The sequence below is a fragment of the Tiliqua scincoides genome, chromosome 2 (genome assembly GCF_035046505.1).
Source record: "Tiliqua scincoides isolate rTilSci1 chromosome 2, rTilSci1.hap2, whole genome shotgun sequence".
NCBI classification, from domain to species: Eukaryota; Metazoa; Chordata; class Lepidosauria; order Squamata; family Scincidae; genus Tiliqua; species Tiliqua scincoides.
In genome coordinates this window covers 250,955,379-250,978,940 of record NC_089822.1, presented here as the reverse complement: position 1 = coordinate 250,978,940, position 23,562 = coordinate 250,955,379, and the positions used below count along the sequence as shown (strand labels likewise).

Genomic DNA, 23,562 nt, shown 5'->3' with positions numbered 1-23,562 from the left:
TGAGCATCTAGTATGCATCTAGTATGTCATTTTGGAATGTTGTATTAGGTGGTTTAACTTGGTTTTGTTCTGCTCTCCTCTAAAGCAGTGGTTCTCACACATTTAGCCCCGGGACCCACTTTTTAGAATAAGAATCTGTCAGGATCCACCGGAGGTGATGTCATGACCAGAAGTGACATCATCAAGCAGGAACATTTTTCGCAATCCTAGGCTGCAATCCTACCCATACTTACCTAAGAGTAAGTCCTATTTACTGTCATTGTTAGAAGAATATGCATAGTGACTTGTCAAAAGTACAGGTCTGTAACATTTCCCCAAATGTTTCACACACTATGGTAGCATCAAGTCGAATATATTAAAAATAAAATATGGAAATGAATGGGGACCTACCTGAAATTGGCTCTCAACCCACCTAGTGGGTCCCGACCCACAGTTTGAGAAACACTGATCTAAAGTACAACATCTCCATTTGGCTCTGCTCTTTGAGTCAGTGTGTTTTAGTTTGGCTGCTGTTATGTACTTTGTTTTTATATATATACTTACAATGTTTTACTCTTTGTTAAGCTACCTTGAGTTCAGTTCACAGAAAGGCTGAGTGCAAGCTTTCAAAGACAAACCCATCATAAACATTTCCCCAAAGCACTAGGCCTAAAGCAGTATAGGAGCTGCAGGACTCAATCCTATCCAATTTTCCAGGGCTGGTGGAGCTGTGGCAATGGGACTTGAACTGCATCCTTTGGTGGGTAGGCAGTCACAGAGGCATCCTCAAGGTATGGGAACATTTGTTGGGGCTGCATTGTGGCTGCACCAGTGCTCGACAGTTGGATAGGATTGGACCCACAGTTGGCAAGGAAATGGTTAGTATCCCTTCCTACCACCATATTTGGATTCAACTGGCTTATTGCCACAGCCTGCAGCTTTCACTGATATAGATAACAGCACAGCTTTAAATCACACAGAAATCTCTGTTTTATCAAACAGTTGATCACACGAAGTCATCTCTAATATCTGAAGCTTAGAAATAAGAGAGACAAGCAGTAGCTCCAGATCCAGTGTTAAGCTGTGAACCATTCACACTGCAGGTGGGAGATCAAATGTTTGACACCCCCCCCCCCCCACACACACAAACTAGCTAGAACAAAGCCAGTTCTGTGGATATTCTGAATGGTCTAATAACCTGGGAGAGGAGCATGTTGTTTATACCCCCACTCCACTGCCAGCCCCACTGCCTAATCACAAACAGGGGGAGGGGGATTCATTCTACCCACTCCTCAACATGTGAATGGAATGCAGCATTTCATCTAACAGGTGATTTGGACAAAAGCCCCCCATGTGTTTAGGCAGTGGGATGGCATTCTGAGCGAAGGGAGGGGACATGCATGCCCTCACTCCTTCCCCATATGATTAGAATGGGCTGATGGACATATCATCCAAAGTGGCTAGAGGAAAAGGCTAGCCCAGGAACTTCCTCTGGATATGTACAGTCTGCGCGCTCAGGGCTGTCTGCACTGGTCCTTCAGAGGCGTCCAGAACAGAGACTTTCCCAAAGCAATAATGGAAACACAAACAACCTCAGACGTAGTCAGGGGAAGGGTTTAAACCACCCAGCTTCCTCATCTTGTCTTATTCTCACAGGGGTCACAGGCAGCCATCCTCACAGGTCAGATGCCTACCCTTTTGCTGAGCTTCTTATCAACTGCCTGGGGATCTCTAGATACAGACACCTTGGGTCTCCAGCCCACCTCTTCCTGCCCTTGCTCTTGTTAAGTGACACCCCCTCCCTAGTGCCTGGTTTGTCCCTCCCCCTCCTGTAATGCTGCCCTCCACCGGTCCCCGTCCTGGAGGGAGCCTTCCCTCCATACCTGGTTGCCGTGCCAGGCCTGCTGTAAGATAACCAAGGCTGAGACTACATTGCTGTGCTGTTGGCCAGCTATCTGGAGGGGGCACGGCAGTCTGTGATCCAGGCGCCTCACACCAAACCCAGAATTGGGTGCCATGCTCGGCACTGATTGCGTCGGCCCGCTGAGTTCGCCCAGCAGTCTTAGCGGTAGCTGGGTTGCCATTTTGGGGAGGCTGCTGTGGTCGGGCCGCTTGGCGGTGGACCCAGTCAAGCCACTGAGGAGACTGTTGGACGCCACGGGCTCCGCAGGACGGTCCACAGGAGCTGCAGGTAGGGACCACCCCAGACAGGATGCTAGTTTTGTATGTGTATACATACAATAGTATAGGTAGGGGATCACTGAAGCACAGGATCCATACACTTGTCCTCAGGAATTGTAAAGCCCAGCAACAGAGTCATTACACTGAGTTTCCGCTTGATCATTTGGCTAGAGAGCTTTCCCTCCCTTAGTGCAGCCAGCTGCCAGTTCGTCTCAGCCCAGCTTGAGTATCTAAACCCATGAAGGGAACTTTCTGCTGGGCTTGGAGTGCATGGGGGCAGTGCTCCCCAGTCTACCACACAACACCTTCAAAGGTTCTCTGATACTCACCCACAATGAGGGGTTTGGTCCTCAGCAGGCCAGGGAGGCCCCGATGAAGCAGCAGCAGCTCCTCCTCTTCATCTTCATCATCCCCATGGGGGTTGGTGCAGGCCAGAGGCTCCAATTCCTCAGGGGGCCCAAACTCCTCCAGCAGGGAACTTTCTGATGGGTATTGGAAGGTCCTCTCTAGCTGATTCTCACTGAATGAGATCTTAAGCTGCAGGGGGGCAGAGAGGGAGAGACATCAGATACCATCCCAGAGCAGTTTTCCATTTTGCTCTGATCTGTCACCCCATCCTGTCCTGGCCATGCAAGATCAGACTCCTGGAGCAGCATCATATGGGTTGAACCAACAGGTTCCTTTCATTCAGACATGATCACCCATCCAGCAAGGATAAGCAACATGCAAGCTCTGTGCAGTGCCCAAGGCGACTGTGTCATGTTGTGAATTTCACCTGTCCAAAGTTCCGTAGGGTAGTATCCTATGACTGTTAAACCTGTACTGCAGCTATGCAGTCCTCCTATAGGTCTCTTATGATTCTTTAAAAGCCACCCACGCTTACAAACCACACAATGACCACAACAAAGACTTCACTGGCATCTGCACACAAGCAAATGCCAACAGGGCGGCCACCCGATCATAATGTTAACGGGTGATTTGTATTTTGAAGGTTCTGCCCATAGTAAGTCGGACATGTATGGAGTTAGCGCAGACTGTTTTCTTTGACCTGAGACGTTTCTCATAGGAAATAAAATGGACACGTTTCACTTGAATGACAAACCACAGATAAAGCATTTGATTCTTTTGATCAATTGCCCAGAGAACAATCAGTAAGCATACGCCGCAGTTCTATAGCTAAAACTAAGCAAGTTTGGCCCTTTAAGCTGCTTGGCTGGAAGCATACCTGAGAACTACATGCAAGCTGAATACAAGCCCCTCTAAAGAGAAGAGGACAGTGTGAGCAATGAAGTCATAAATCAGATACATCCAGATGTCCTCTGTTGATGCAGACACTCCAATTTGCCAAGGACAGTTCCTGTTTTTTGTGACTATCTGAAAAATCACTGTCCTGATTTTGCCTTCAGCGGATATTTTTTCCGGGGGGTGTGCCCTTACACATTTTTTGTTGGAATCCATAAACACACACACTAGAAATAGCATTTTACACATTTCAGCACCCACTGCTGAGGCTCTGGCAACAAAATCTCTGAAAAGGGAGTGGGTGCCTAGTCAGAAAATAAATGTAAACCAAACCAGATCTATAGTAAGACTAGATTTGGGAAGGGACTGTAGCTCGGGGGCACAGCATCTGTTTTATGCGCAGACGTTCAATTCCTGATTTCTCCAGGTAGAGCAGAGAAAGATTCCAGAACTCTGGAGAGCCCCTGCCAGTTAGTGCTGACAACACTGAGCAAGGGATCTAGTATAAGGCTGCTGTTTATGTTCTGAAACACTCTAAATCTACGGTTTTCAGACTCTCCAGCAGTTTGCGGTCTTGCGGATGTGGAGCGCGATCGCTCGACTTTCGCTTAGAACCAGCTGGGGAGCCCTGCAGGCACTTGCACAGGGCTCCCGGCACCCCCAGGACGATGCTGCAGGGACTGGTGAGTGCATCCCAGTCCCTGCAGTCCCGTTAGTGGCGTGATCCTGGGGATCGCGTCACTGCCTTCCCCTGGCCCTGCCCCTTAAGGGGGCAGAGGCCAGGGCCCTTAGGCTGGGGCGTGGTGACGCCCCAGTCTGAATACCACTGCTCTAAATGGTGTTTTTACTTTTTTCTAAATGTTCTGAAAGAGAACATAAAAGAAAAAACCCGATCATTTACTAGCATACCAGAGAAGTGCAAAAGCATGTGTGTTTGGGGGTGGAATGACACTCACACCATTCTTGGTGCAGAAATAGAGGATCCCTGTTTTCATCTGTGACATGTCGGAGGGTGTGGATATAGATCTTGATCCAGTTATCTTCTGTAACAGCTGGTGGCCCTACACAAAAATGCATCAAAAGACACATCCAGCCCATACCTGTCTATGCAGAAGCACATAAGCCCTGTTGAAACTGACCAACCTAATCTAATCCAGCTTCCTACTGATGCCTCCCAGGAAACCCACAATTCATCTAATCCAGCCTCCTGTTTTCTACTGATGCCTCCCAGGAAACCCACAAGCAGGCAGGCCTGCAGCAGGGAGCCCAGAATGGCATCCCATATGCCAATGGCCCATGAAGACCCGCTAGAGCAGCTAAGTCTGCACAGGAAGCTGGAGGGAGACAGAGGTGCTTTGATTGAACCAGAGATCATCTGCATGCAGTGAACCTGCTCCACCACCTAGTTACAGTACAGCCCCTTCCCCGGGCCATGATGTCTTGTTCATTTTGCTGAACCCTTGACTTCCGACGGGCGGACTTCCCTCAAATGAGGAGGCTGGTTAGAAGGAGGTTGAAAGGGAGGGTAAAAAGAGTCCAATCTCTCCAGAGTGCATGGAGGCTGCTTAAAACAACAGTAATAGAGGCCCAGCAGAGGTGTATACCGCAAAGAAAGAAGGGTTCCACTAAATCCAGGAGAGTGCCCGCATGGCTAACCAGCCAAGTTAGAGAGGCTGTGAAGGGCAAGGAAGCTTCCTTCCGTAAATGGAAGTCTTGCCCTAATGAAGAGAATAAAAAGGAACATAAACTATGGCAAAAGAAATGTAAGAAGGTGATAGGGGAGGCCAAGCGAGACTATGAGGAACGCATGGCCAGCAACATTAAGGGGAATAATAAAAGCTTCTTCAAATATGTTAGAAGCAGGAAACCCGCCAGAGAAGCGGTTGGCCCTCTGGATGGTGAGGGAGGGAAAGGGGAGATAAAAGGAGACTTAGAGATGGCAGAGAAATTAAATGAGTTCTTTGCATCTGTCTTCACGGCAGAAGACCTCGGGCAGATACCGCTGCCCGAACGGCCCCTCCTAACCGAGGAGTTAAGTCAGATAGAGGTTAAAAGAGAAGATGTTTCAGACCTCATTGATAAATTAAAGATCAATAAGTCACCGGGCCCTGATGGCATACACCCAAGGGTTATTAAGGAATTGAAGAATGAAGTTGCAGATCTCTTGACTAAGGTATGCAACTTGACCCTCAAAACGGCCACAGTGCCAGAAGATTGGAGGATAGCAAATGTCACGCCTATTTTTAAAAAGGGAAAGAGGGGGGACCCGGGAAACTATAGGCCGGTCAGCCTAACATCCATACCGGGTAAGATGGTGGAATGCCTCATCAAAGATAGGATCTCAAAACACATAGACGAACAGGCCTTGCTGAGGGAGAGTCAGCATGGCTTCTGTAAGGGTAAGTCTTGCCTCACGAACCTTATAGAATTATTTGAAAAGGTCAACAGGCATGTGGATGTGGGAGAACCCGTGGACATTATATATCTGGACTTTCAGAAGGCGTTTGACACGGTCCCTCACCAAAGGCTACTGAAAAAACTCCACAGTCAGGGAATTAGAGGACAGGTCCTCTCGTGGATTGAGAACTGGTTGGAGGCCAGGAAGCAGAGAGTGGGTGTCAATGGGCAATTTTCACAGTGGAGAGAGGTGAAAAGAGGTGTGCCCCAAGGATCTGTCCTGGGACCGGTGCTTTTCAACCTCTTCATAAATGACCTGGAGACAGGGTTGAGCAGTGAAGTGGCTAAGTTTGCAGACGACACCAAACTTTTCCGAGTGGTGAAGACCAGAAGTGATTGTGAGGAGCTCCAGAAGGATCTCTCCAGACTGGCAGAATGGGCAGCAAAATGGCAGATGCGCTTCAATGTCAGTAAGTGTAAAGTCATGCACATTGGGGCAAAAAATCAAAACTTTAGATATAGGCTGATGGGTTCTGAGCTGTCTGTGACAGATCAGGAGAGAGATCTTGGGGTGGTGGTGGACAGGTCGATGAAAGTGTCGACCCAATGTGCGGTGGCAGTGAAGAAGGCCAATTCTATGCTTGGGATCATTAGGAAGGGTATTGAGAACAAAACGGTTAGTATTATAATGCCGTTGTACAAATCTATGGTAAGGCCGCACCTGGAGTATTGTGTCCAGTTCTGGTCGCCGCATCTCAAAAAAGACATAGTGGAAATGGAAAAGGTGCAAAAGAGAGCTAAGATGATTACGGGGCTGGGGCACCTTCCTTTTGAGGAAAGGCGTTTGGGCCTCTTCAGCCTAGAAAAGAGACGCCTGAGGGGGGACATGATTGAGACATACAAAATTATGCAGGGGATGGACAGAGTGGATAAGGAGATGCTCTTTACACACTCACATAATACCAGAACCAGGGGACATCCACTAAAATTGAGTGTTGGGCGGGTTAGGACAGACAAAAAAAAATATTTCTTTACTCAGCGTATGGTCAGTCTGTGGAACTCCTTGCCACAGGATGTGGTGCTGGCGTCTAGCCTAGACACCTTTAAAAGGGGATTGGACGAGTTTCTGGAGGAAAAATCCATTATGGGGTACAAGCCATGATGTGTATGCGCAACCTCCTGATTTTAGGAATGGGTTAAGTCAGAATGCCAGATGTAGGGGAGAGCACCAGGATGAGGTCTCTTGTTATCTGGTGTGCTCCCTGGGGCATTTGGTGGGCCGCTGTGAGATACAGGAAGCTGGACTAGATGGGCCTATGGCCTGATCCAGTGGGGCTGTTCTTATGTTCTTATGTTCTTATGAACCGGCACGGAACATAGCTGAATTGTCCATAATTTGCCAGGGTTGAAAAAAAGAAAGAAAAGGTTACCAAAGACAAAAATGCTGAAGCTGGTTGCAATGGCATTCATGCCAGGAAACCTGAAAGGAAAGAGGCTGCGTAGCCTTGAGCAGGTAAACCAGTCTGTTTCTGCCTGCCAAGACATGTTCTCCCTCCCTGCTCCTTATACTCATCCCCTGCTGGCATAATATTGAGCGGAAGCTGTAGCAGGAGATAAACCCCTGGAGGAAATGAGATTAAAGTGCCCAGCACCCACCCCTACCATGGAGAGAGAAAGAAAGAGACTGTCCGTTCTTGAGAACAAATGTCCTACTAGCCTTGTCACCTTCACATGCAGCAAAGTAAGTCAAAAGTAGCATGTGGATGAAAAGGATAGAAGGCACTGCCTGGGAGAAGAGTTCTGAGTTCCTTAGCTGGTGATGAGGCACAGACGGCTCTGGGGCAAAGCAGGTGATCAACCCACCATGGCTATTAGCAAATGTTTGGTGTCACCAGTGTGCAAGCTGCTGCATGCAACATGGAAGTGATGCAAGCACATTCTGCTGAGTAAAACAACAGAGAGCATATGCTTTTATGGATGCAACTTTATCAGATGCAATGCAACACATTTATATAAATGGAATAAATACATATACAGGTCTGCCCTTTTCATCCATAGATTTTGGATCTGTGGGTTTGACCCAACGCAGGTGGCCATGGCCATCACGTGAGTTGCTTAAAAAAAGTGGTTCCTTTAAAAACGTTGGTTAAATGTTTAAAAGCTTCTTTTACTTTTGTGTTACAAGCTAGACTGAGACAAGCCAGAACTGAGAGCAAAGTCCAAAGTCCAGCTGAAATGTCTGCGTGATTTCCTCTTTGCCGATGATGCAGCTGTCACCGCCCACTCTGCCAAAGATCTTCAGCAGCTCATGGATCATTTTAGCAAGGCCTGCCAAGATTTTGCACTGATGATCAGCCTGAAGAAAACACAGGTCATGGTTCAGGATGTGGACTCACCTCCCTTTGTTACAATCTCTGCGCATGAACTGGAGGTTGTCCATGACTTTGTGTACCTTGGCTCAACGATCTCCAACACTCTTTCTCTCGATACCGAGCTTAACAAACGCATCAGTAAAGCAGCTACCATGTTTTCCAGACTCACAGAGTCTGGTCCTACAAGAAGCTGACAGAACATACCAAGATCCAGGTCTACAGAGCTTGCATCTGGAGTACACTTTTGTACTGCAGCGAGTCATGGACTCTTCACTCACAACAGGAGAGGAAACTGAACACTTTCCACATGCGCTGCCTCCGACGCATTCGCGGCATCACCTGGCAGGACAAAGTTCCAAACAACACAGTCCTGGAACGTGCTGGAATCCCTAGCATGTATGCACTGCTGAAACAGAGACGCCTGCGTTGGCTCGGTCATGTTGTGAGAATGGGCGATGGCCGGATCCCAAAGGATCTCCTCTATGGAGAACTCGTGCAGGGAAAACGCCCTACAGGTAGACCACAGCTGCGATACAAAGACATCTGCAAGAGGGATCTGAAGGCCTTAGGAATGGACCTCAACAGATGGGAAACCCTGGCCTCTGAGCTTCCCGCTTGGAGGCAGGCTGTGCAGCATGGCCTCTCCCAGTTTGAAGAGACACTTGGCCAACAGACTGAGGCAAAGGAAGGCCCACAGCCAGGGAGACACACTAGGGATAGACTACACTTGCTCCCAGTGTGGAAGGGATTGTCACTCCCGAATTGGCCTCCTGAGCCACACTAGACACTGTTCCGGAACCACTTTTCAGAGCGTGATACCATAGTCTCCCGAGACTGAAGGATGCCAATGATGACCAAGCTAGAGGGTTGCAGGGATGTCTATGGCACTCCAGAAGCCATTTCCGCATTGTGCCAACCCCTCCCCCAAGCCTGCATTGCCCTAGAATGCATCGCAGAACTGGCTCCCCCAGGATTCAGACAGAGGTCTTTCCCAACCCTGCCAGGAGACGCCAGAAACCAAACCTGAAACCTTCTGTGTGCAAAGTGGGGGCTACGGCACAGACCCCCTTTTATCAGGTGAGGCTGTTCTGTCACCTTCCTCTCCGAAACATCTGCGTTGCCAGCCTGAGAGCAAACCCTATTCGTCTCTGCAACACTGCAAGTGTTTCTGGGGCACATAACTCATATCATACGCCGTTTCCATGGCTCTCTTGAAAACGTTGCTACACAAACAACTGGGTGGTCCTCACAGTGTAAATCCGCGCATGTTTGCTCAGAAGTCAATCCTACTGGATTTAATGGAGGCTTAGGGTTAAATTAGATGTGAAGAGAAATAAGTTATCCATAAACTTTTTTTTTTTAAATAGCAGCTGCAAAGAAGCAGCTGAACCCAGATTGGAACAATGATGTGAGGGTACTAACTCTCTATCTTCCTAATGAAAATTGCCCCCCACCCCAGCTGCCAATTGGTCATAGAGGTAAAAATATATGGCCCTAAACAGAAGCTTCCCTTCCACAACAAACAGCTTCAGGGGTCACTTTTTCAGGAAAATGGTGTAGAGATGGGGGACCGACACCTTTTCTCATGTGCCATAGTCCCAGTCCAGATTGCCCTCTCATAGCTCCTATTTAAGAGCACAATCCTATGCTTGTCTACTCAGAAGTCCCATTGTCTTCAGTGGGGCTTACTCTCAGGAAAGTGTGCATAGGATTGCAGCCTGAGGGCCCAATCCTATCCAATTTTCCAGTGCTATCCAAATCTCGCCCAATCCTATCCAATTTTCCAGTGCTGCTGTGCCAATGGGGTATGCACTGCTGCCTGTCACAGAGGTCCCCTCAAGGTATGGGAACATTTGTCTCCTTACCGCAGAGCTGCATTGCAGCTGCACCAGTGCTGGAACGTTGGATAGGACTGGCCACTAAGTTGACAGAGACAAAAACATGGCCCTGCACTTCCTGTCACATATGCGAACAGAGTCGAGGCAGCTACAGAGTCAGGTGGCAACAGAGGTAAACGTAAGAGGAGTTTGGATAGTCTTCTGAGAAGCTTGATCTCAAAGAGGACTTAATAAAAAAAAAAGTGTGGGTCTTGGTTCTGTGGCTTGAGGGTGCCTCCTCAAAACCTTTTTTCAATGGCAAGGATCAGCCCTGAATTATATAAAATAGTAGAGAGTGCCTCTGAACACATGCAGATTTCCTTTATCCTTTGAGTTACATCCACTTGCATCTGGGGAAAGGGAATGGCTTCAAAGCCAAGAAAGTGTGGCTTCCAGGCAGCTGAACCCCAGTAACTTTAATTGCTGCCTGCACAAGCTGTTAAACACACAAAGTTTTCCTGACCAATCAATTTCCATGCTAAGAAGGTTCCAGGGCATAAGAATCATGCTGGTTTTGTCCACAGGCCTTTTGAGTTCAACACCCTGGTTCCTACAGTGATCAACAAATACTTCCAGGAAGCCTTCAAGGAAGAAATGTGGACAAAAGCCCTCCTCCACTGTTTCTCTTCAGTGACTGAGATGGCGCCATCTGTTGAATTTCTACCCTTTTGGAATGCCCCAGTATCCCTTAGGAGTTCCTTTACCCCAAATCCCTCCCCTTCTTCCTGTGGTCCTGGAACCCGTCTCACATACTAGAACCCATCTCACATCTACTGTCTGAACCAAGGTAAAGCCATTCAAAGAGCCAGGATGGTTGCAGTGCGAGAATGTCAAATGTAAACATAAAAAGGCTGGGTTTAAGGCTCCACCTCCAAGCCATGCATTCATAAGGTGACCAGGAGCATCACAACAGGGGCGCGGTGGGTGAAGGTTGCACTGGGTGTCACCCTCAGGAGGGATGACACCATAACGCCCGAGTTTCCATACTGTGATCAATGGCCTGCTCTAGTAGCATAGCTGAGGGGGGGTCATAGGACCCAGGGTGGCACTCTCCCAGGGGAGCAACAGTGCCGCCCAGCCACGGCTGCCGCAGTCCTGTCCCCCTTACTTGCCCCATCCCTCTAAACCAGGGGTACCCAAACCCCGGCCCTGGGGCCACTTGCGGCCCTCGAGGCCTCTCAATGCGGCCCGCAGAGAGCCCACAGTCTCCAATGAGCCTCTGGCCCTCCGGAGATTTGTTGCAACCCGCACTGGCCTGGCACAACTGCACTCAGCGTGAGGGCAACTGTTTGACCTCTTGTGTGAGCTGTGGGATGAGGGTTTCCTCCACTGCTTGCTGTTTCACGTCTGTGATGCAGTAGCAGCAGCAAAGGAAAGGCCAGCCTTGCTTTGTGCAAGGCCTTTTATAGGCTTTGAGCTATTGCAAGACCTTCGTTCATTCACATAAATTCATATTTAATATATTAGTTTATGTAAACTTATGTAAATTTATTCAAATTTTAAATGTAAATTAATTCTTTTTTTCCCCTGGCCCCCGACACAGTATCAGAGAGACAATGTGGCCCTCCTGCCAAAAACTTTGGAGCTTGTTCTGGTCACGTCCAGAGGGGGTGGGGATGGCCCTGGAAAGTGTGCTCTGTCGCTGGCCCACTCTGCTATTTTGGCCACCTCATGCTCTCACCAACAATCATATTTTCCTCCTGCTTGTCAGCAAGAACACAAAAAGACCGGGCCCAGAGCAGGCCAAAGACCATCAAACGGAGGTGGGTTTTTTGCATTGAAAGCAATGCTATAGCCTAGAAGGTGGGGAGTGATGCAATTACATTATCACATCACCCTCCAACTTCTGGAATGCCTCCACTCACCAGGTAAGCACCACACTGGGTGGCATCCAGCCCAGGGATGCTTCTGAAGGTAGTCTTTGATAACACAGGCCAACACACATATTGCTTCCTTAAACGTTACACCAATTCCTGGGCTTCCTCATGAGGAAGCTGCTTGAACCATTCACTAACGAGGCTATACTATATCTTCAAAACTAGACGTGATAGGGCAAAACAGACGCCATTTTTGGAATCGGCACTCCAAATTCATATCAAACCACCGTAAAGTTTGGGAAAAACTTTTCTGACCCTCAATTTTATAGGCCTGTGTAATTTGTCTTTTCTCTATCCAAATGTTCTCTGTGCAACCAGGGGAATCATAATAGCCTTCTTTACAGGGTTTATGTGAGGAAGAACACAATAAGGACTGCACAATACTTAATTCACAGCACATCAGGAGTCCTGTAATTATACAAAATTAAGTTTCTGCAGCTCAGAATGAAGGCCCGTTCTGCTTTTAATGTTAAAACAGTCAAGGGTGCTCCCTCCAGTTCTGACAATCAGGAATGGCACCCTTGCATCCTACCCCAGTGCAATGGTTGAAGATCCAGTTTGCTTTAGCCACCTACAATCTCATTTCTTCCTGGCTCCCCTGGCCAAAGTTTAGCAACATAGGGGGTCCTTGATCTTATCTACTTCCCAAGCGGTTCCCATGGGAATTAATCCAAGCTAATCTCAATTAACTGAATTCTATTAATGACCAAGTGTAGAGGTGGGGGAAGTTGCTCATGACCAGGGATTTGTTTGTAGAGGCACAGGGAAAAGAACAGGGTTGCCAACTAGCTATGAAACACACACACACACACTCACACACACCTGGCCAACTCCTGTGCCTTTAACAATTGGCTTTCTGGTAATTAGCAGTAAATTTATTTTGCAGAGAAGAAACTGGAATTATAATTTGCTTAAGGTTTGTCGATCAAGCTGCTGCTAAAGGCAGAGGAACAGAGGCCAGTAAAAACAGTTGGCAATCCTAGAAAGGGAGGGCAAGTAAAAGGCTAGAACTTACTCCATATGCAACAGAATGGGCTAAAGTTACCATCTCAGACTGCAGGGACAGCAACCTCCATTATAAAATGCTCCTTCCTATAAATTCATACCAAGTACAAGCCAGCATAGCGGGGGAAGACTAAGCTGCAACAAAATTGCAGGGAAGTTTTTTTTAACGTATGTGGGGTTAAGAGACTGAGCTGTGAATCAGGACAAGGAACTGATTCATTTGACTCTCACCTCTGCCGTGAACAAGCCACTCCCTCTGAGCCTCGACTCCCCAACTGCAACATGGAGAGAATAAGACTTCCCCTACAGTGTTGTTGTGAGGACAACCTCAAAATAATACATGGGAAGTGGACTGCACACTCTGGAAGCGCTATACAAATTATTAAGGCCTAAATCCTATACACGCTGACCTGGAGTAAGCCCCACTGAACATAGTGGGACTTCTGAGCTAACATGCACAGGACTGTGAAAGCATTAGTCTTTAAGGTGCCAGTAAACTGTCCCCCTCTGCGGAGAACCCGGCCCTGCTTGCCGTTCTTTCCCTTGCCACTGCCACTTTGTGTGTATGTGGGAAAGGCAGGTCTCTGGGGCTTCTCCACGTCAGGAAGCAGCTGCTTGAAACATTCACTATCGAGGCTATACTAGATCTTCAAAACTAGAGGTGGTAGGGCTCTCCCCTTGCCAGGAAGGATCAGTAGATCAGGCCTTATTTAGGAGCCGGAGTGAGTGACTCAGACCCACTGCATTCTTTTATGGGAGGCAGGCTTGGGTGGGGCACAGCAGCTGTGGTGGAGAGGAAGCAGCAGGCAGGCAGGGGGGAGGCACTGAAGAAGGGGCAGGAGATGTGGAGGTGGGGAAGGGAGGCCACGGACAGAAGAACTGCACATGTGAACTGCACATGTGACAGAAGAACTGCACATGGGGCAGATGTGAATAGCACCAAAGCAAAACGGTATAGGAAATGAAAAGGAGGGTGGCTTTTAAGTCTTCACAAATGGCATTCCTTGTTCTTGCGAAATATGAGTGCCTTTGACTTCTTAATCTTATGTGAATGTAGGCGTTTGCTCACAGTCATCCCTTGTTACTCCAAGGGCTCACTCCCCACTTGTCAGTTTTAGCCTGTAAGCTCCTGGAGGACAGGGATCTGTATTGAGTCAGACCATTAATCCATCTTGCTCAGAATGTGTCTGCACTGTCTCCCGGCAGCCCTCCAGGGTCTTGAGCATTGATGGGTGGGCATCAGGTGGGCACTGGCCAAGGGCATAGTGGTTTTGCCCACTATGGATAGGCTCACGTTCCTCCAAAAGAAGCAGGCATGGAGAGAAAGGCCAACTATAAATTGCTTGAATGAATGAATGAATGAATGAAGTTGTACAGGCCGGCTAGGAAGTGAGGGGCATTTTGAAGAGGTGGCATCTGAAAAAGGAGCGTTCGTTATATTCTAAAGATACGAGAGGCCTAGCTGGACTGGACAAAAAGGCCTATATCAGTCCAGCAGTTTGTCTCTCCCAGAGAGAGAAAGCCAGATGCTGCTGAAAAGCCAAAGACAAAGCACGAAGGCAACAGTCCTCTCCTCCTGCATGTCCACAGTTATTCAGAGGTACACTGCCTTTAACCATGGAAGTTCTACTTAACTATCATGGCTGACAGACACTGACTGTCCTGACCTCCATGAATTCTACTGGATGCGTACTAAGTGTGAATATATAGGGAAACTAGCATGATGTCATATATAGGATTATACCTTCAATATGACTGTATCTTCCTTGGAAGCCTGTTTACCTTGGAGACGAGGGGCTGGCAGGAAATAAACATGTGACGCCTTTTCAAGAGGCTGAAATTCAGCCAGCCTGTGTTGTGGTTCTCTACCTTTCCAGACAGCATATCCTTAACAAAAGAGAGTTGAGGCAGAGGACAGCCCTTTGACCCACAGCCCCATGTTAATGCCATAGTCATCCTCCACCTTGATTTAGCTTCATGCAGGGGCCCCTCCTGGCGAAGGAACTGCCTCTAAAGCTCTTATACCAAATGCTGTTAACCGGAAAAACAAATCTGGGCAGGGGCTGCCCTTGAGGTTCCTTTTGCAAGGCTGCTACTCACATCACCAGGAAGTGGCGTGCAGGAGAGGCCGGACGCCCGCGATGCACTTCTCTCTTTATAGCCCTAATTATAATCCAATTTCTGCCCAAGCCTATTTGCCTCAAAGGATGATGGGATGCTTTTGGAGGGATGGAAGTCTTAGGAGAGGGAAAAGGGAATGAAAGTCCTTCCAGAAAGGTCAAAACCAAAATGAAATGAGAGGGTTGAAAGGAAAACGGAACGCAAAGTGTTTACTGTCTGTATCACCAACAATCCATTTGATCTCTCCCCTAGCCATAGAAATACTTCATAAGGACTGTTAGCTTAACCATGCAGCCACGTGACTGCATGAGCCACCAGAGGCATCAGTGGAAGTTAACAGGGGTTTGAGGAGGCAGTGGATTTGGGATGCCTTTCACTTTCCACCACCTTCCTCCAACCTGCCTCCACTGTAAGCAGCAATGATCTGCTTCTTGCTTGCTTGAGCAAAAAGCAGATCATTCCCCTCCTTACCAATGTTAAATGCAACAGTGTGGGACTTCCATGTTTCACAGCAGCATGTGAAGTGCACAGTAAGGGTTTGGGTTGTTTTTTTTTTGGTAGCGCAGAGGCGGCACACCCGAGACAAGCAATTCATTCTTTAACCACCCTGAGCGTGACTATAGCAGGGTAGGTAATTGGCATTAAGAGCATCACTAATCTACATTAAGTGATCTTGGCCATGCTCACATAGGTAACTCTGGCTTAACAAATGCACATTAAGTCCTTAATGCTCTTTCACTTTGGTACTCTAGGGATAACTGGAGTAAAGAAAGAAATGAAGGTTCTTTTGCAGAGGAGTTATAGCCCAGCTCAATGGTCTTCACTCTTTTTTGAGCCACGACTCTAATAAATGAATGAATGAGATGGGGGGACGCACTGTCATTTCCCTCCTTGGGACCCTATCTGCCCACAGTGCCCCATCTCCACCCTGTTACACCCTCCCAGCACTGTTCACTGTAAACAAATATTCTTATTAGAGAGAGCAGAAAAAGTTACCATGAAGCCAGGCACTAATGAAAGCTATTTTAGCATCATTGCTAAGAACCTGAGCAGGACTGGAACACAATCTCCTGGTACCAGATGCCTCCCCCTCACCTGGTGGTGCTCTAGTCCAGTGGTCTTCAACATTTTTCATTCCTGTAAGTTGCCCACAATTGAGGTTTCGCGACCCCACTGGGGTCATGACCCCAAGGTTGAAGAACACTGGCCTAGCTCCTACACTGTTCATAGAAGTGTTTTAGGAGCAAAGTCTGTCTTTCCTTTCCCAGCTTGGTTGATCTCAGTGCAGGAGGTTGCAGAGGGTGAGAGGAGTTCTGAGTTCGAATCCTTGGTACAAATGATGAATGGAGAGAAGCAGTGGAAAGGCCTCCTTAGTGAGTGGCAATTCTGTTTTGTCTCTGCACTAGGAGTTACAATCATGCCTGATGCTGAGATGGGACAGGGCCAGAGAACTGAATAATGCAAAAGGTAGTATCCCTTACTGGTAGAACTTTTAGACTCACAGGGGCATGCATTCTTTCTCTATGCACACTGGAGGTTCTCTTACACTACCCCACCCCAACCCAAACATACTATTGGGGATTTACTGATCTAATCCAATTCTCTAGCCCAAGACAGGATCTTTTTCTTTCCAACCCACCTTATCCACCCAGCCCAGATTTTGCTCCAAGTACATAACAGAAGCACACAGGTGCTGCACAGCAGAAACAAAACAAGTAATGTTAGCACTATTCACACAGGGTGAGACAATATGTTTCATGGGTAGATGGGTAACAAAAGCCCAATGGCTGTGCCAATGCAGTATGAGCAGAATCCTAAGGTAGAGGGGCAGTCACGGAAGCCTCCTCAAGGTCAGGGAACATTTGTTCTCTTACCTTGGGGCTATATTGCAGCTGCATCAGTCCTAGAAAGTTGGATAGGATTGGGCTATCAGTTCCACCTAAAGGGGCCATGACATGGCCATGCCACCCAAAGGGGCAATATGTAAAGAGGATCAAGTTGGAAGTCAATTGCCACAGAAGGCACAGCTCTGTCTCCCTCTAGAGTACTGAATCTTTCAGCAGACATTTTGTCTGAGTGCTTTCAAAAAACATGGAGGGCTAGAAACTTTATAAAACAAAAATGGGGAATCTCTGGATTCTGAGCTCTGTGCCCAATTCCACATTGTGTTTGGAATTCCTTATGCATGACAGGGAATTCCAGAAGACCTAAAGCCCTGCTCGTCATAGCCTCCCCCCCCCCACCATGTCCTTCCTTCTTTAGTAAGTGCATTAACCACTTCCTGAGTCAGAGCTAGCCTGGTGCACTGGGTTTCACGCTGAGGCCTCTCGCTGCCTCTCGTTTCCGCCTCACACATTTTCTGCTTCCTGTTTTCGGAAGAACTGTGATGAGGTAGGGGGTGATGAGAACTGCCAGGAATGGAAGTGAGTCCAAAAGCTGAAGTATTAGGCTGCATTGGGCTGTGAGGAGATAAGGTTGGGGCAGTTGAGTGGAACATAAAAACATAAGAAAAGTTCCACTGGATCAGTCCAAGGGCCAATCTAGTCCAGCTTCTTGTATCGCACAGTGGCCGACCACATGCCTCAGGGAGCACTCAACCCAGCAAAATACCTGTATCCTATTGCTACTCTTTTCCATCTGGAATTCAGAGATAGGCAACCTTTGGATTTTAGAGGTAGCTTATAGTCATCAAGGCTTGCAGCCTGTGACAGACAAGGGTCAGTTTTCTACATGGGAGTCTCAGTTAGCTCTGAAGCCTGTCATTCCAGCATTGGTTTGCTTGTTGAGGCCATATCCTACTGCTGGTTGAGATACAGCAGCTGGGTATGTGGAGCAGGGCCTTCTTGGTGGTGGCATCCACTCTGTAGAATTCTTTGCTCTGGAATATGTGGGTACCAGGTAAATTGCTGCTAAATCAGCCTGCTTTGGGCTTATGCAGTAACCTGTTTGGCCCCTACATTTCTGGGTTTACTGGTCATTGTTGTTTTTTAAATGTTGTTGATTTAGTGTTTTATTTGTGATCATGACAGGTTTTTTAAAATCTGTTTTGGTGTGCTTTTTAAAATGATTGATCCACCCTGAGGTCTATGTGAATGAAAATGTAGGGTTAAAATATTAAAATATATAAAAATATCTATTTAGTCCAGCATTCTATTTGCAAGAGCAGTCAGCCAGATGTTTCTGGGAGCTCGCAAGCAGGGCATGAAAGTGAAGGCCTTCACCTGTTGGAACCTCTGGAACTCAGAGGCATGGGAGGATCTACTTAGTTATCATGGCTAACAGCTATTGAGAGATGCATCTCCCATAAATTTGTCTAATCTTTTCTTTTAAGCACATTTTTTTTGGTACTGGGATATAGAAAGGACAACTTTCTCCTTTCAATGATGCAGTTGCAAAAAGACCAGTAATCTGGCAATCCTGGTTTGGGAGCTATTGTCTTTTTCCACTCACCCTAGTTCAAAAACAAAGCTGGTTTGGTTTCCTTTGTGCAAATGTACACATTCAGCTTTGTCAGCCTTCATAAAACAGGAAAGGAATGGGTGCAATCTTGACCCAGAATGTGCAATTCGCCTCTTTCCCACCCCACCACCCCATGCAATTGTTTTCATTTTCTTCCTGCTAATTTGTGCATATTCAGCCCTAATACTCTGTGATGCAAGAGAAAGCAAAATGTCACAGAAGCAGCAGGAATGGTGGCTACCAGGAAGGTGGAATGGTGCAATCTTTACGAGATTTCTTTTTAAAGCACAAGGAATCAAGGTATATGCACACCAGAAATCCATCTAGAGGGGTAACTCTAGAGCAGCCATTTTCAACCTTTTTAATCTCATGGCACACTGTCAAGGTGCTAAAATGGTCAAGGCACACCATCAGTGTTTTGACTGTTGACAAGGCACACCATTCTGCTGGTAAGGGGCTCCAATTGCCCTACTAATAAATGACCCTCCCCAAAGTCCCAAGGCACACCTGCAGGCACAGTGGTTGAAAATGGCTGCTCTAGAGACTGCAGCCCAGTTGTCCCATTGCAACACATTGCTGGCTGCATGCAGTAGATTCAAATACAGGAACATCTGGTGTCACAGGGGTAGAGGTCCCCCCCCCACCATTACAGCTTCTCAGAGGAATGAGGGGGGAGAAGAAAAATGCTAGGAACACTGTGCTTTGAAGTAAGATGTCTTTCCTGTAAGATCCAGTCTGGAGGAAAGTGTGACATCATTTGAAGAAGATGGAAAAGACAGAGAACTGCCCAGTCAGAGAAATAAAGCTGACCAATTAGACCCCCAGTGGAGCTACTGCCTGGGAACCAAAAGGGAGGAACCCACCAGGTGGCCTGTTATCTGATTAGCATGGGGGTTGCAAGGGCAAGGACCAGGTGCTGTCAATTAGGAGTCATGCCAGACACCTGAGAATTAGAGGCTACCTGCTGAGGGGTTGGGGCACAGATCATGACTTGACAAAATTAAGGTTATTTGATTGAACTGGATCAAAAAGTGTTTTAGCTATATAAGTGGGAGCCTACATAAGCCTATTAGTTGGTGACTGGAGTGCTGTAGGATGTTCTTCCTGTTGAACATTGGCCTACATGACAGGACTTTGATGATTCAGAGCACAAGCCTTTTCAACTTTCTAGCACAGGTGCAGCTGCAGTGCAGCCCTGAGATAAGGGAACACATGTTTCCATACCTTGAGGAGGCTTCTGTGACTGCCCCACCACCACAGGATGCAGCATGCCCCATTGGCATGCCTGCACTGGCCCTGGAAAATTGGATAGGATTGGGCCCTTAGTCATGTAGTAAGCAGTTTGCTTGTTTTCTGCTGCCTTTAAAATGTATCTCACTCAATGAATGGAGCCTTCCTTTTAGAGCCCCAGTTCAGGAACTGGCTAAACTGCCTGTGAGTCCCTAGATGCCTCTGGCCCCTCAGGGCAATGATCTTACACTGGAAAGGAGCAACTGGCTAGGTGCAGATGTAAGGAATCCCAGATGATGGGATTTTTTGTGGCAGAATCCTCACTATGTCCCCTTTGGCTGTTGCACAGCAGTTACAGAAACATGCAAGAACAACAAAACACAACTTTTGATAGGGTTGCCACCTAACCAGAAGAAACCACCTGGTCTACTCTTATGACCTGAACAGCACAAGTCTAGGTGTGTCTACTTAGAAGTAAGTCCCACTGAATTCAGTAGGACTTACTCCCAGGTAAGTGTGTATAGGCTTGCAGCCTAACAAAAGCCTGATGTGCAGGAATCGGCAGCTGCCTCTTTCAACAGCATGACAACCTTATCAGTGTGCTAATGTCTGGGTACACCAGCAGCCTGATATACAGAGAACACTTGACATTCTTGTGGAGAGGGACGGAACATAAGCTGGGCATTCCTGCAGCGAGAGGGAGACATTCCTACAGAGAAAAAGAGCCTCGGGAAGGGTGAGGATATAAGGAGTCCTACAGAACTTTGGAAGGCACACAAGAATTCAGAGAGTGAGAGAGATTTGGGGGGGGAGGGGAACGACAGACACAGGTCTATCAGCAGCTATCAGCCATAATTGCTGGGGACACCAGTACAGACAGCTATAGCCTTTATGACCTGTTGATGGGTCTGTCATACCACAAGCCTATCCATGTCTACTCAAGTAAGCACCACTGAGTTCAATGGGACATACTCCCAAGGAAGTATATATAGGATTGCAGCCCAAGAGACACTTAAGAGCACGTAGGAAACAAGATCTGGTCCGGGGTGGGCAAACATTTTGGCAGGAGGGCCACATCATCCCTCTGACACTGTGTTGGGGGTGGAAAAAAAGAATTAATTTACGTTTAAATTTGAATAAATTTACCTAAATGATTACATTAGAGACTGAACTTACATGAATAAATGAACGAATTTTACTGAGCTTATTTATAATACACATGAGAACTATAAAACGGGCATAGGAAACTATATGGAACTATATGGAAACTATGAACTCTTTGCCACACATCTCTTGCACAGTGAAAACATACAGACCAAGCCAGAAACACATGGAGACATAAGTTGTTCAGAGGCAATGGGGGAATGTGTGTAAAATAATGCCTAGGGAAAAGCAGAAAACACATGGAGTGTATAAAAGGCCTTGCTCAAACTCGGTCCGCAGCTCACATTTGGTGGTTGCAACCGGCAGTTGTGGGCCAGAGGCTAATTGGAGACTGGGGCTCCCTGTGGGCTGGATTGTGGGTTCTTGAGGGCCGCAAATGGCCACTGGGCTGGGTTTGCCCACCTCTGATCTGGTCTGTCAGGCCTCTTTTTAGAACTGAAATATGGACTCCCTAAAGATGCCAGGTTCTTCACTGACTCTGAAGTGCAGACATTTAGCAGGTGAAACAGATAGAAAGAACAGATAGAAAGTGATGGGGAAAAGTTTCCCTTGCTTAATTCCTGTTACGGGTTGCTGATAATAGCACAAGCCAGGCTGAAAGTTGGCAACTCTAGGAGCCACAAGAAACTGTTGTTCCAAGACAGATGTTGGCCAAACATCACAGAGTGCACCTCTGCGCATCAGAAGCAAGGGGAACTTGCATTCATTTGAGGCCTTGGATTTTATGGTTCTATGCCAGCACTTCCTACTCGCAGGCAACAGATATCCCAGCATATTCCTCTTGACTTGGCAGTGCTTCAAGTTTCCCAGTCCTCAACCTTTCCTGGGCACTCATGTTCCTTAGAGAGGGAGAAATGGATTCTCTGAGTTCCCCGAGAGCTGAAACTAGGCTGGAACCAGTGAAATCAAGTTCAGATCAATGCCAGGAATGTTTCTTGGCACTAGCCTGAAGCAGCTGCGGCTAGTGTGGGGCTGGGCTGGATGAGTGCCAAGTGAAGTAAGCTTGGGTCTGAGGGTTCTGAAGGGCATCTGCTCTGGTGAGGTGAAGAGTTAAAGAGTCCTTTTCTGGTAACTGTGGCAACGTCATAAACACTGACCTCAGTGCTTTTTAATGACTTCCTTTGGAAAAACACAGCAGGCGGCTTCTGCCAGTGGAAGCCCCGTTCCAAGGCTCCCACTTCTGGTGCCCACTGTATTCAAGCTTCCATGAAGTCTGCTTGGGCTGCCAGTTGCACACCACCACATTCCTCAGACTAGGCCTCCTCCTGTTCATTATCTGCCACAGACTCTTAGGGTTGCCAGGTTTCCAACAGCACCAGCCAGATGCCTCTGGAAGTTCATACGCAGAGTATGAAGGAGAGGACTATCCCCTGTTGCATCTCCCCAATGTTTGATATTCAGAAGTATACTGCTTCTGTACATGGAGGTTCTATTTAAGCCATTTCTGCCCAACGTTGCTTCTACGCAACAGGGACCAAATGTGTACACCTGTGGGCTGGGCAAAAATGGCTTAACTATCATGGCTAATAGCCACTGTGACACGCGCTGACGAAATCCTTTTCAAAGTCACTTAAATTCCTGACTGTCACCACATCTTGTGGTAGTGAAATGAGCAAGTTCACTGCATTTTGAGTGAAGAAGAACTTCCTTTTGCCAGTTCTGGACTTACTGGCAATTAGCTTCACTGAGTGACCTTGAGTTCTAGATTCATGAGAAGGAGTCATTTCTCTCTTATTATTCTCCTCCCATTCTCCATGACTTGGTAAATCTTCATTATTCTGCATGAATGTGTCTTTAATTTCACACTTATCACTTTATATTATTGCTTAGTTTAAGGGCATATCTTGAAGATCACCTGGGCGTATGAGTTACTAATCAGTACCTTTAACCATTTAGCTACATGCAGAAGAATCATTTTCATTTTTTTTTAAGGCAAGATTCCAGTTTGTATTATTAAGACCCACATTTATATTCTACTTTTCCTCTAAGACAGTGCTTGTCAAACCTTTTAGCACCAGGACCCACTTTTAAAATGATAATCTGTTGTGACCCACCAGACAAAAAAGAGATCTAGAAAGAAATATTTTATTTATTACTAATAATAACAATTAATAAATTATTAATTAATAATAATCAGGGTCCTGTGCTCTCAAGGCTGCTAGAGACCTTATGCACAGCATATGTGTGTAGACATTTGCTAGACTCTCCCTAGAGATGGCATCCTAGAAACTCCCTAAGGACTATTCAGCCAAACCTTTACACTCATTCCAAGGCACCCAGAAGGCTGAACTAGAGAGGAAGATGTGCAGTTAGGGACTTCTAGGCCAGACAAAAGGCTGAAACTGGGTTCACACATGATCTACGGTACACCTATTACTAGAGAGAATCAGAAAAACATTACAGTTTAATTTGGGTGTATGAAGATTACCTCATACCACAGGTTAACATTCCAGCTAACAATTTTCTTCTGCAAACCAGGCAAGGGTGCTTGCAAAGTTTTTTTTTTTTTATGTTTCAAAAACTTTTCACAACCCACCAAAAATTGGCTCGTGACCCACAGTTTGGGAAACACTGCTCTAAGAAGTTCAGTGAGGTTTACGTTTACGTCTGAGTGAGAATTCAAATCTGAGTCAGGATAGTGTAGTGATTTGGGAGTTG

General features: G+C 47.0%; 1 protein-coding gene across 1 annotated transcript in view; it reads right to left on the bottom strand.

Annotated features, from left to right (window-relative positions):
• Nucleotides 1–23,562, bottom strand: part of PPP1R18 (protein phosphatase 1 regulatory subunit 18) — a 42,096-nt gene that overhangs the window by 3,957 nt on the left and 14,577 nt on the right. Inside the window, exon 3 of the mRNA XM_066617155.1 lies at nucleotides 2,490–2,697. Within this exon, the coding sequence (XP_066473252.1) occupies nucleotides 2,490–2,697 (208 nt within the window). The remainder of the gene's footprint in view (nucleotides 1–2,489; nucleotides 2,698–23,562) is intronic.